We start from the raw sequence: 12,337 nt of genomic DNA, 5'->3' as shown, positions 1-12,337 counted from the left end.
GCACAATTTCAGCTCACTGCAACCTCCGCCTCCCGGTTCAAGCAATTCTCCTGCCTCAGCCTCCCAAGTAGCTGGGACTACAGGCGCACACCACCACACCCAGCTAATTTTTGTATTTTCAGTAGAGACGGGGTTTTGCCATCCTGGCCAGGATGGTCTCAATCTCTTGACCTTGTGATCCGCCCGCCTCGGCTTCCCAAAGTGCTGGGATTACAGGCTTGAGCCATCGCGCCCGGCCCTAAATGGAATCTTATACACGAGATGGCCTTTTACGACTGGCTTCTTTCACTTAGCACAACATTTTCAAGAGTCATCCAAGTTATAGCATGTATCAGCGCTTTGATGGTTAAATAATATTCCATTATATGGATATAGCACATTTCATTTATCACTTCATCAGTTAATGGACATTTAAGTTTTTGTGTTTTGGCTATGATGTATAATGCCACTACAAACAATCATGTACAAATTTTTATGTGAACATATATGTTTTCATTTCTTTTGGGTAGGTACCTAGGAATGCTATGTGCTAGGTCATATGGTAGCTCTATGTTTAACCTTTTGAGGAACTACCAGACTGTTCTCCAGAGTGGCTTCACTATTTTACGTTCCCAACAGCAGTGTATGAGAGTTCTAATTTCTCCGTGTCCTTGCCAACACTTGTTATTATCCGTCTTTTTATTAAAGTCATCTTAATGGGTGTGAAGTGGTATCTCATGGTGCTTTTGATTTGTATTTTCCTGATGGCTATCCCCTCCCATGACATTTTAATTCCATAAATAAACTGTATATCTGTTTACGCACTGTGACCCCTTGGAGGGCTACAAACCATTATAATATCTTAAGATTTTTCATTCCTCCCAAAAGCCAGTTCTTACCCTCTTAGGGTGATATTACCCCCAGTGGGAATGGATGTATTAGCACAACCAGTCACATGACCAAACCCTAAGTGAAAGGAGCAAGGAACAAGACTTCACTCCTTGAGTAGAAGGAGCTGCAATGCTGCATGGCAAAGGGTGTGGACACAGCAGGGAGAAGAACTGGGGACAATCATGCGTAGGGTCAGAGGGCCTGTCATATAAGTTTTGACCTCATGGGGAAAGCAGAGCTTCTTGAGTCACCATGGCGGGCCCACTTCTAGAACTGAGCTACGCCTTGGTGCCCTGGCTTCAGAATAGCTAAGCTGCCTTTCTGACCCTTGCAGATCTTAGATGAGGTGGAGAAAAGACGAGGAATCTCTCCTGCCCTGGTTCAGCCACTCATGAGAAGTGTCATGGAAGCCCCTTTCCCAGCCCTGGGCAAAACCATCCTTGTCAAGAACTTCCTGCCAGGTTCAGGAACTGAGGTAAGTTGTCAGACTCCTTCCTTCTCCCTGCAGAGGTAGTAGTTGAGGTAGCCAAGTCCCTGTGCTCAGAGGGGCTGCCTTTCAGTCAGCAGTCTAATTCCGGGGTGTCCTCTCCCCACCCCTTAGGCTGGCCCAGATCACTCATCATAAGTTCCACCCTTAATCCATCCAGCCTGGGACTCTGCCCAAGATGGCAAGCCCAAAACTGTGCCATGGCAGCTGGGGTGTTCTTTGCATGACGTTGGCCTCAGATTAGGGACCTGCACTGAACATGCTAGTTTCTTTTAATAGTCCATTTTCATTCATACATTTTATTGAAATCTGTTTACATTTCAAGTCTGTATCACCTCTATAACTTTATTTTTGTTTTTTGTTTTTGTTTTTGAGCTGGAGTCTTGCACTGTCACCCAGGCTGGAGTGCAGTGTTGCCATCTTGGCTTACTGCAACCTCCGCCTCTCAGGTTCAAGCTATTCTCCTGCCTCAACCTCCCCCTCCCAAGTAGCTGGGACTACAGGTGCCTGCCACCACACCCGGCTAATTTTTGTATTTTTAGTAGAGGCGGGGTTTCACCAAGTTAGCCAGACTGGTCTGGAAACTCCGACCTCAAATGATCCACCCACCTCGGCCTCCCAAAGTGCTAGGATTACAGGTGTGAGCCACCGCACCCGGCATGTTGCCTCTATAAGTTTATAATGTAAGGCAGATTCCCGGGGAAGACAAGCTCCGGCACTGCTTATTATTCATCTTAGACTTTGAAGCCTGTCCTTTCCACGCCTGTAATCCCAGCACTCTGGGAGGCCAAGGCGGGCGGATCATGAGGTCAAGAGATTGAGACCATCCTGGCCAACATGGTGAAACCCCATCTCTACCAAAAATACAAAAATTAGCCAGGCATGGTGGTGTGCGCCTGTAGTCCCAGCTACTCAGGAGGCTGAGGTGGAGAATCACTTGAACCAGGGAGATGGAGGTTGTAGTGAGCCGAGATTGTGCCACTGCACTCCAGCCTGGCAACAGAGTGAGAGCGAGATCGAGACCTTGTCTCAAAAAACAAACAAACAGGGCAGGCGCGGTGGCTCATGCCTATAATCCCAGCACTTTGGGAGGCCGAGGTGGGTGGATCACGAGGTCAAGAGATCGAGACCATCCTGGTCAACATGGTGAAACCGCGTCTCTACTAAAAATACAAAAATTAGCTGGGCATGGTGGCGCGCGCCTGTAGTCCCAGCCAGGAGAATTGCTTGAACTCAGGAGGCGGAGGTTGCAATGAGCCGAGATCGCGCCATTGCATTCCAGCCTGGGTAACAAGAGCGAAACTCTGTCTCAAAAAAAAAACAAAACAAACACTTTCTTGAGGTGGCATCGAGTCTCCAAAGTGCTACTCAGGCCTGCTGGGGCATTCCATAGTAGCCTGGGATTTCCTGATCACCTGAGGTCAGGAGCTCAAGACCAGCCTGGCCAACATGGTAACAGTCCCTCAAGAGACAGAGATGCTCTCTGCTGGGACTCTCAGGGGCAGAGCAGTTTTCAAAAGTCCTACAAACTCTCCATGGAGAGTATAGACATGCTGTTGCCAGGGACAGCCTCCCAACCATTGGGGGCCAAAACCCATTGATTTTGCCATCCTCTCTCCTCCCCTTCATCCACACTGAGTGTGAGACACTTGCTTCCCTACCTCCTCCCTATCTTCTGGCATCTTTCTTTTCCCCCAATCTTTTGGCTTTGCTTTTTTTCTTTCCCTTTTCCCCCGCCAGTGGGTCACCCCTGCTGAGGACCTCAGAGCCCTGGGACTGCGGCGCCCATGAGAGGCCTGGCTGCGTAGCTGGGCCTCTCCTTCATGGCTGCTCCTGTTCCCTGGCAGGTGATTGAACTGTGCCGCCCGCTGGACTCCCGGCTCGAGCACGTGGACTTTGAGTCTCTCTTCTCCTCTCTCAGCGTCCGCCACCTGGTCTGTGTCTTTGCCTCACTGCTTCTGGAGAGGAGGGTCATCTTCATTGCAGACAAGCTCAGGTACCCCCTTGGCAACTTCTGCTAAAGCGTGTGAATGACAAGTCGGTCTTGCAGCCTAGTCTGTAGAGCAAGTGACTGCCTAGCATTGGAGAGTAGGCCCTTCTAAGGATGGAATCAGGCTGGGTGTGGTGGCTTATGCCTGTTACCCCAACACTTTGAGAGGCTGAGATGGGCAGATCAATTGAGGCCAGGAGTTCGAGACCAGCCTGTCCAACATGGTGAAACCCCATCTCTACTAAAAATACAAAAATTAGCTGGGCATGGTGGCCCATACTGTTATCTCAGCTACTTGGGAGGCCGAGGCATGGGAATCAATTAAAACTGGGAGGCGAACATTGCAATGAGCTGAGATCTCACCACTGCACTCCAGCCTGGGCAACAGAGGGAGACCGTCCCCTTCCCCTGCCCCTGCCCCCTCCAAAAAAACCTGATGGCCAGGAGTGGTGGCTCATACCTATAATCCCAGCACTTTGGGAGGCCGAGGCTGGCGGATCATCTGAGATCAGGAGTTCAAAACCAGCCTGGCCAACAGGGTGACATCCCGTCTCTACTGAAAACACAAAAATTAGCCAGGCATGGTGGCTCATGCTTATAATACTAGCTACTCAGGAGGCTGAGGCATGAGAATCGCTTGAACTCAGGAGGTGGAGGCTGCAATGAGCTGAGATTGGACCATTGCACTCCAGCCTGGGTGACAGAGCAACATTCCGTCTCAAAAATAAAAATAAATCTGAAAAAGGATGGAATCAGTTGGCAGCTGAGACTGGAGATCTGGGAGGCACACCACTGTGCACTGCTGTGTACGACTTTTCTGGCATTGCGGGGCTTTCCACTCATTCTGCCATGTGTCAGACACTCTGCTATGTGGTAGGAAAACAGAGAAAAGACATAGGCTGTTGTGGTGGCTCACGCCTGTAATCACAGCATTTTACGAGGCTGACGTGGGAGGATTGCTTCAGTGAAGGCATTAAAGACCAGCCTGGGCAACACAGTAAGACCCCCATCTCTACAAAAAATTCAATAACAGAAAAAAAATTAGCCAGGTATGCTGGCTTGAACCTGTAGTCTGCTACTCCGGAGGCTGAGGCAGGAAGACCACTTGAGCCCAGAAGTTCAAGGTTCTAGTGAGCTATGATCATGCCACTACTGCACTCCAGCCTGGGCAACAGAACGAGACCTCGTCTCAAAAAAAAAAAAAAAAAAGACACAGACTTGTCTTAGTGCAGTAGGGTAACAGAGACATGAGCAGACTATCCAGGACCACATGTGAGGCAGGTGGAGGCAGTGAGTTCTGGAGACCGAGGGAGGGTACTCACTCCCAGGGACGCGAGTTCTGAGCACCAACACTCAGAGCAAATAGCACTTTGCAGGCAAAAGGAGCCGTCCTGCAGAGATACGGGGACGGGGAGGCCCAGCCGTCCCCTTCAGAACTGTAAAGTCGGCCAGGCATGGTGGCTCACGACTGTAATCTCAGCACTTCAGGAGGCCAAGGCGGGTGGATCACTTGAGGTCAGAAGTTTGAGACCAGCCTGACCAACATGGTGAAACTCTGTCTCTACTAAAAATACAAAAAAAAAAAAATTAGCTGGGTATGGTGGTGCACACCTATAATCGCAGCTACTTGGGAAGCTGAGGCAGGAGAATCCCTTGAACCCGGGAGGCAGAGGTTGCAGTGAGTCGAGATTGCACCATTGTACTCCAGCCTGGGGTGACTGGAGTGAAACTCAAAAAAAAAAGAAAAAAGAAAAGAAAAAGAAAAAAAGAGCTGAAAGTAGTTCACTAGAGCTGGCGCAGAGAGAGGAAGGTGAGGGACGGAGAGATGAGCCAGTAGTGGTGGACAGAGGCCAGCTCAGAGGAGCTGCAGGGCCATGCTCCAGAGGACAGACACATCCTGAAGCCATCCCTTCCTCACCATTAAAGCAAATCCCCTCCCATCACACACAAACTCAGTGCCCCATAGGATGTCACCCTTGTCCCAAGCACATTCGATGATTTGCAAAGGCCACGTCACAAATCAAAGACGATCCGGAAGGAAATGCAGACAGGGATTTGTGTTCATTCTGATCTTCTAAAAAGAGAATTCCTTACATTTTCATCATTTTTGAAACACTGAATCAAAGCCCTCTTTGCTTTGAAGCTGGGGGCACAGAAGCGTGAGGGGTGGCTGCAGCCCCAGGAAGGGCTGAGATCCGGGACCAGCCAACTGAGTGGCGCAGATGAGGCCACCTGAGAAGTCCATCTGGAAAGAAGCATTATTGCCAAAACCAAAAAAACCGAAGCACTGTGGTTTGAAGAAGAAAGCTGACTCTGAACTATGGAAAACAAAAGGGGGGAGGAAAAAAAGCCGTAGAAGAATGGAAGGACAAACTTGGTCGCCATCGTGGGATTCCTCAGGAAGTGGGTGGGAAGCGGCCCCACCTCTCCCCTTATGCAGCGCATCTGGTCACCTTTCTGATGCACCTCTTTGGACAGCAGCCATCTGGCTGTTCCCAGCCTGCTCCCACCCTGAGTTTCAGCTCGCTATTCACTTGTAAATGTCAGGGTGATTGTGCTCCCGGTGCACTTTTGTCAGCCCTGGAAGCGGGCCCTGTCTGTAAGCCTGCAGCTGGTGCTGGGCGCTGGGGAGCTCTCCAGGCTCCCGGGCACTGGGAGCACGGGGGATTTCAGCTGAGGGAGTTCTCAAGGTTGGGGCCCTGGAAGCCAGGATGAGTAATAACCCTTCAGTGGCCAGGATCAGATTTCATCAGCACCATAGTAACTGCCTTTATCCTCCTTGTCCTCCACTCCCTCCATCCCCTAGAGGTGGAATTCTCAGGCTTGGATTTGGGGGAGGGGGAAATGATGGATTTCAGAAAGGCCTGGGCTACAAGTGGAAAGCCAGCCGAGGAAACACAGCGCCCCCCAGGAGTGGTGGTGGGGGGAACAGAGTCTCCAGGGAGTGTGCCTGCATGGTGGAGATGCTAGACTTGGTGAGGACCCAGCCTGAGAAGATGTCGGGGAAGGGCACAGCCGGACAGGAGCCTCGGCCCGCCTCACACGCCCCAGCCTCCCCAAGACTCCCTCCAGGAAGAAGAAAACCAAGCATCACCGATTTTTCTGGTCAAAGTACAGTGAGACACCACTGCACTCCAGTCGTGGTGACAGAGCAAGACTCTGTCTCTAAAAATAAAGAAAAAAAAAGTGCAAGGAGAGAAAAGATGGGAACAGAAAAGGGAAGGGGCCTTGAGTGAGAGGAAAAACACATCACCGAAGGCAGTGCAGGACACGTCAGAAGGCTCAGGCACAAAGAACCCTGGAAACGCCTGTCCCGGGGATGTCTGGGAGAGGACTGGACGCCTCCGCCTTTTCACTGGACAGATTTCTTGGGGGACAGGTTGGACGCTGAGCCAGCCCTTCCCACAGAGCTGCTGTCATGAGAGGCAGACGGAAATGAACAAAGCCCACCGGCCAAGAGTGGACCCCGCCTGGATCCCTGGGCCTTGGCTGTTCCCTGGCCACCCTCCCTGCCCTGCTCTCGGGCCCCCCCGACGGAGGAGACAGTCGCCAGTGTGGTCCACAGGAGAGGCATTGGCGTTTCTCTCCCCACCCAGCCTTCCACATTGCCTGGCATTCTGCCCTTGGAGATTTAGTCTTTTCAAACGACACATGCCATGAGCGGGTCAGACGCCAGCTGTGGCTGCCACAAGCAGGTCTCCCCACAGGCACGCTGTGCCCATCAGGGGTTTTCTTCTGCAGCAGCTGCCAGATGTCAGGCACTGTGAAAATGGGTTTTCTGTGGGAGAAGAGAAGGCAACAGGAACATGGATAATTTTGGTGCCCTCGGATAATAACAGAGCCAGGCAATGGTACAGTCACGGTGTGCATGTGTGAGAGAGACTGTCATGGGTCTTTAGACACTTTATAGCTTTCAGAGGTACACGTCCCTCCCCCATCACTCAGGGAGGCTTCCCAGAGTAGGGGGGACACCTGAGCATCCTTAGCCGGTGGCCCTGGGTCTCCTTGTTCAGGAGACGAGGCCCCGCAGGGCTCTGACTTTCCGGGACTCCGCTGTCTTGTTTTATCTGAAAGCAGCCCTCACTTTTCCTGTTACAAATGGCTCCACATGCTCTCCCCTTGCCCCATAAATCATCCTTCCATCCTACACGGGTTCCATGCAGACCTGAGAGATGGAAATATGCATGAATAAAGGCCCGAAGAGCTCTGAGGCAGGAAGAAGGGAAAATAAAGCGTGAGCGAAGCTGATGAGAATGACACAGCGACAGGACGTGGAGCGGCCTGCGTGCCCGCACCTTCTGAGGGTCTGACCTGTGTCATTTCACGCCCCCTCACAGCCTGTCGCATGCATAACTAACAGGCGTGCAGAGGATCGTCATTCTGCTCAAGAAAGGGGAGTGGGAGAGCTGCTGGGCTTTGGAGAGGACGGAGGGAAACCAGCCGGGCCGCAGGGTCCAGGGGTGGGTGAAGGGCAGTGTCTGGGGCACTGTCTGTCTACAGAAATGTATAAGGAAAGTCTCCCTAACACAGGCCCTCTGGCCCCACTTCGTGCTGGGCAGTCAGGCAAACACAGTCATGGGCAAGTCTGTGCTTTTCTCCTCAGGGTCTCCCCACCTCCCTTACGGCCTTTGGCCTTCCATCAGGGTTCCAGTGAGAGAGGTGTGATTCGGTGACCTCCCCTAGCATTGAAACTCTCTGACTCCGTGGGCCAGGTGGAGGAATCCGTATCCACCTCGATCTGTCTGGTTTACGGGAAAGTAGCCATAAGGAATTAAAGTGTTCTTTGGCCAGGCCCTGACAAACAAGGGTTTGGGACCAATGGTTGGCTGCAAGTTGCCTGACCTGGAAAATTCTGGAAAGTCTTCAGGCGGGGCGAAGTTGCTCACTTTGGGAGGCCGAGGTGGGTGGATTGCTCGAGGTCAGGAGTTCTAGATCAGCCTGGCCAACATGATGAAACCCTGTCTCTACTAAAAAGACAAAAATTAGCCAGGCATGGTGGCAGGTGTGTGTAATCCCAGCTACTGAGGAGGCTGAGGCAGGAGAATCACTTGAATTCAGGAGGCAGAGGTTGCAGTGAGCTGAGATTATGCCACTGCACTCCAACCTGGGCAACAAAGTGAGACTCCGTCTCAAAAGGAAAGAGGCCGGGCACGGTTGCTCACGCCTTTAATCCCAGCACTTTGGAAGGCTGAGGCAGGGGGATCACCTGAGGTCGGGAGTTCAAGACCAGCCTGGCCAACATGGTAAAACCCCGTCTCTACTAAAAATACAAAAATTAGCCAGCTGTGGTGGTGGGTGCCTGTAATCCCACCTACTTAGGAGGCTGAGGTAGGAGAATTGCTTGAACCTGGGAGGCGGAGGTTGCAGTGAGCTGAGATCAAACCATTGCACTCCAGCCTGGGCAACAGAGTGAGACTCTGTCTCAAAAAAAGAAAGAAAGAAAGAAAGTAAGTCATCAGGTTAAGTTACAGCTGGTGCCCTCATCCCCCATACTCCTGGGGGGCCGCACATGCACAGATGAGCCCTGCTCCGCTAACGGGGAAGAAAGCCTCCTTATTCTCCTGATTTCTGGCTGTAGCCGCTAACTTAGTGAGGGCATGAGAACAGGACATGTCACAGGCTCAGTGCATGGCCCTGTGACATCCCAGAGGGGACCTTCGCCCACTCTAGATTGGTAGCCACCCCTGCAGCGCCCTCCCCCACAAACACCATTTATTCTTTCATCATCGCTTCGAGCCACCCACTGTAAGAGGAAGCTTCAGGGAGTTATGGCAAATATTGTATGAGTTATAAAATGGTTTTAAGTTGAGCCAAAAATCCATCAAATTTAGAATAACATTTTTGCTCTGTTTCATCTTTAGGGTGGACACTGAGTGTTGCAATGGCTCTGTCAAGCCGGAGTTTGACAGATGGAAAGGAAAGAATGCTGTTGTCATGGCTTTTCTGCGGTCATAGCAACACAGATAAATATTTCTCTACACCCTCGTCTTCATTTTTCTGATGATAAACATTTTGTTTTTTAGTTTACTAATTTCAGTTCCCCATAGTTTTGGCGAAACCTACAGACCAGGCTGAATGATAAAGTTTGCCCATAAACAAATTTGTCCAAAAGTTTTAGAGGTAGGCTGAGCATGGTGGCTCATGCCCATAATCCTTGCACTTTGGGAGGCCAAAGCGGAGGATTGCTTGAGCCCAGGAGTTTGAGACCAGCTTGGGCAACATAGCAAGACCCCATCTCAAAACAAATAAACAAAAAACTTTATGGGGGACAGTTTTCAATATTCAAGAAATTTATGAGCTGGGCATAGAGGTACATGCCTGTAGTCCCAGCTGAGGAGGAAGGATCATGTGAGCCCAGGAGTCTGAGGCTGCAGTGAGCTATGACTGCATGACTGCTGTCCAGCCAGGGTGGACCCTGTCTTTAAAAAGTAAATTAAAAAATAAAACAAGAAATTTACTTATATTTTTGTAGTGCATTAAACCATACGCTAAATGATAGACTACTGGCTAATGATAAGTAGGATTAGGTGGGCAAATCTTGACACATATAGGAGTTTGAACCTTATCTTCGAAATATAGGTAACTACACAAATAAGTTCATATGTAACTGTGCATTGGCATCCCCTTATTTGTTGGTTTTGGTTCATTTTTTATCAGCTTACACAAGCTGAAATGAGAATCCCATGTCCTCTCTAGAATCGGTTGCACCCAGCAACATCTGCCATTTCAGGAGGTTGGGCTTCTCACCACACCCTCTCTAGGGAGATGAGGCTGTCACCAGGCTGGAGTGCAGTGGCTCACGCCTATAATCCCAACACTTTGGGAGGCCAAGGTGGGTGGATCACCTGAAGTCAGGAGATGGAGACCAGCCTGACCAACATGGTGAAACGCCATGTCTACTAAAAATAGAAAAATTAGCTGCACATGGCGGCACATGCCTATAATGCCTGTAATGTACTTGGGAGGCTGAGACAGGAGAATCGCTTGGACCCAGGAGGCGGAGGTTGCAGTGAGCTGAGACCACACCATTGCACTCCAGCTGGGCAACAGGAGCGAAACTTTGTTTTAAAAAAAAAAAAAAAAGCTGCTCTCGGCCTTAGCGCCATTTTTTTTGAAACCTCTGCGCCATGAGAGCCAAGTGGAGGAAGAAACGAATGCGCAGGCTGAAGTGCAAAAGAAGAAAGATGAGGCAGAGGTCCAAGTAAACCGCTAGCTTGTTGCACCGTGGAGGCCACAGGAGCAGAGACATGGAATGCCAGACACTGGGGATGCTGGTACAAGTTGTAGGACTGCATGCTACTGTCTAGAGCTTGTCTCAATGGATCTAGAACTTCATCGCCATCTGATCGCCGATCACCTGAGACCCACCTTGCTCATAACCAAAGCTGCCCATGTTGGTCCTTTGCCCTGGACCTGTGACATTCCGGACTATTTCTGTGTTTACTTGTGGCCGAGTGTAACAACCATAAAATAAGTCACCTCTTCCGCTGTCTTAAAAAAAAAGCTGGCCAGGCACAGTGGCTCATGCCTGTAATCCCAGCACTTTGGGAGGCCAAGGTGGGTGGATCACGAGGTCAAGAGTTCGAGACCAGCCTGGCCAAGATGTTGAAACCCCATCTCTACTAAAATACAAAAATTACCTGGGCATGGTGGCACACACCTGTAATCCCAGCTACTCAGGAGGCTGAGACAGTAGAATCGCTTGAACCTGGGTGGCGGAGGTTGCAGTGAGCTGAGATTGCGCCATTGCACTCCAGCCTGGGTGACAGAGAGCGACTCCATCTCAAAAAAAAAAAAAAAAAAAAAAAAAAAAAAAAAAAAAAAAAAAAAAAAAAAAAAAAAAAAAAAAAAAAAAAAAAAAAAAAAAAAAAAGCTGGAAGGACATCCGCAATGATCTAGTGATGATCTAGTCTCCGTTAGTTATTTCACAAGTGAAGAATCTGAGGCCTGGAGCAGTTAAGTGCTTTACCTGAGATCACACAGAGAATAACAGAACTAGTTGTTTTGAAGCCCAGCCCGTGTTCATTTTCAACTCTGTAGTGCACAGCCTCAGGGTTTGTAAGTACAGGGATGGAAACCAGGTAGCCACTGCATGGTGACTCCCACCTCCTGGTAGGTTTCATCAGGCACCAGACCATACCTGAGTACCTTTCACTCATGTTCCTGGGAGTGACGCACCAATAGGAGAGCTACTTTGCTTGGGATGCTGAAGGATATTCATTGAATCAGCCTTCCAGTTCCTGGGGTGTTCCTCTAATTCAGGAAACTCTTCATTTACTTTTTTGGTAGCATCTTAGAGGAAGCTCTGTGCTGGATCCTTACTTGTTTATAGAAAGTTGGAGGCCTGCTGAGCATAGGAACACCAAGTATGGAGCAGAGGCTTGGTAGCAACCAGAACTGAAGAGTTGGCTCCAGGAAAACTTTGGCATTCCTTACAAGTGCGTCCTGATGTTCTGGAATACTGCTCCAACCCTCAGGAACCACCTCCCAACAGCAAAACATCCTTGGACCCAACCCTTCTCACCCATGCCCAAACTTTTAACCCTGCAGCCCAGCCAACCTCCCACTGGGGCCTTCTCTTCCCTGCCCCACTTTTGTACAATTGATCACAGCTGTGAGTGCTGGCGTGCCTCTCCTCCGCACCACTGTAATGCAAGCCAGCTGCGAGCGAGGACTCTCCTCGGCTGCCGTCAGAAACACTGCCTCTCCTCCAGCCCCTCCACCTCCACGTTCTGAAGCCCTCTTGACCAGTCATCCTTAGCATCCCCAGAATCACTGCCTATCGGCATGTTCCTAAGAGACAACCAGTCGCAGCAGTGCCCACCTCCCCTCCCCCTCCACGAGGGCTCCTCTGGCCTTCACAAGTCAGGGAATAAAATCTCATTACCACTTGCATCAGGGATTGAGAAAGACAAGCTCCATTCAAAATAATCTTTTCTGGCCAGGCGTAGTGACTCATACCTGTAATCCAAGCACTTTGGAGGCCAAGG

The 12,337-nt window shown here is 50.3% G+C and overlaps 1 protein-coding gene across 1 annotated transcript in view; it reads left to right on the top strand.

Moving 5' to 3' along the window:
* The window catches only part of DENND2A (DENN domain containing 2A), a 116,135-nt gene that overhangs the window by 83,336 nt on the left and 20,462 nt on the right, over positions 1–12,337 (top strand). The window contains 2 exon segments of the mRNA XM_037728272.1: positions 1,205–1,345; positions 3,205–3,353. Of these exon segments, the coding sequence (XP_037584200.1) occupies positions 1,205–1,345; positions 3,205–3,353 (290 nt within the window).

This window comes from Cebus imitator, unplaced genomic scaffold (assembly GCF_001604975.1).
Source record: "Cebus imitator isolate Cc_AM_T3 unplaced genomic scaffold, Cebus_imitator-1.0 Scaffold260, whole genome shotgun sequence".
NCBI classification, from domain to species: domain Eukaryota; kingdom Metazoa; phylum Chordata; class Mammalia; order Primates; family Cebidae; genus Cebus; species Cebus imitator.
Note: the sequence above shows the minus strand (reverse complement) of the source record. Positions and strands in the feature narration are given on the sequence as shown.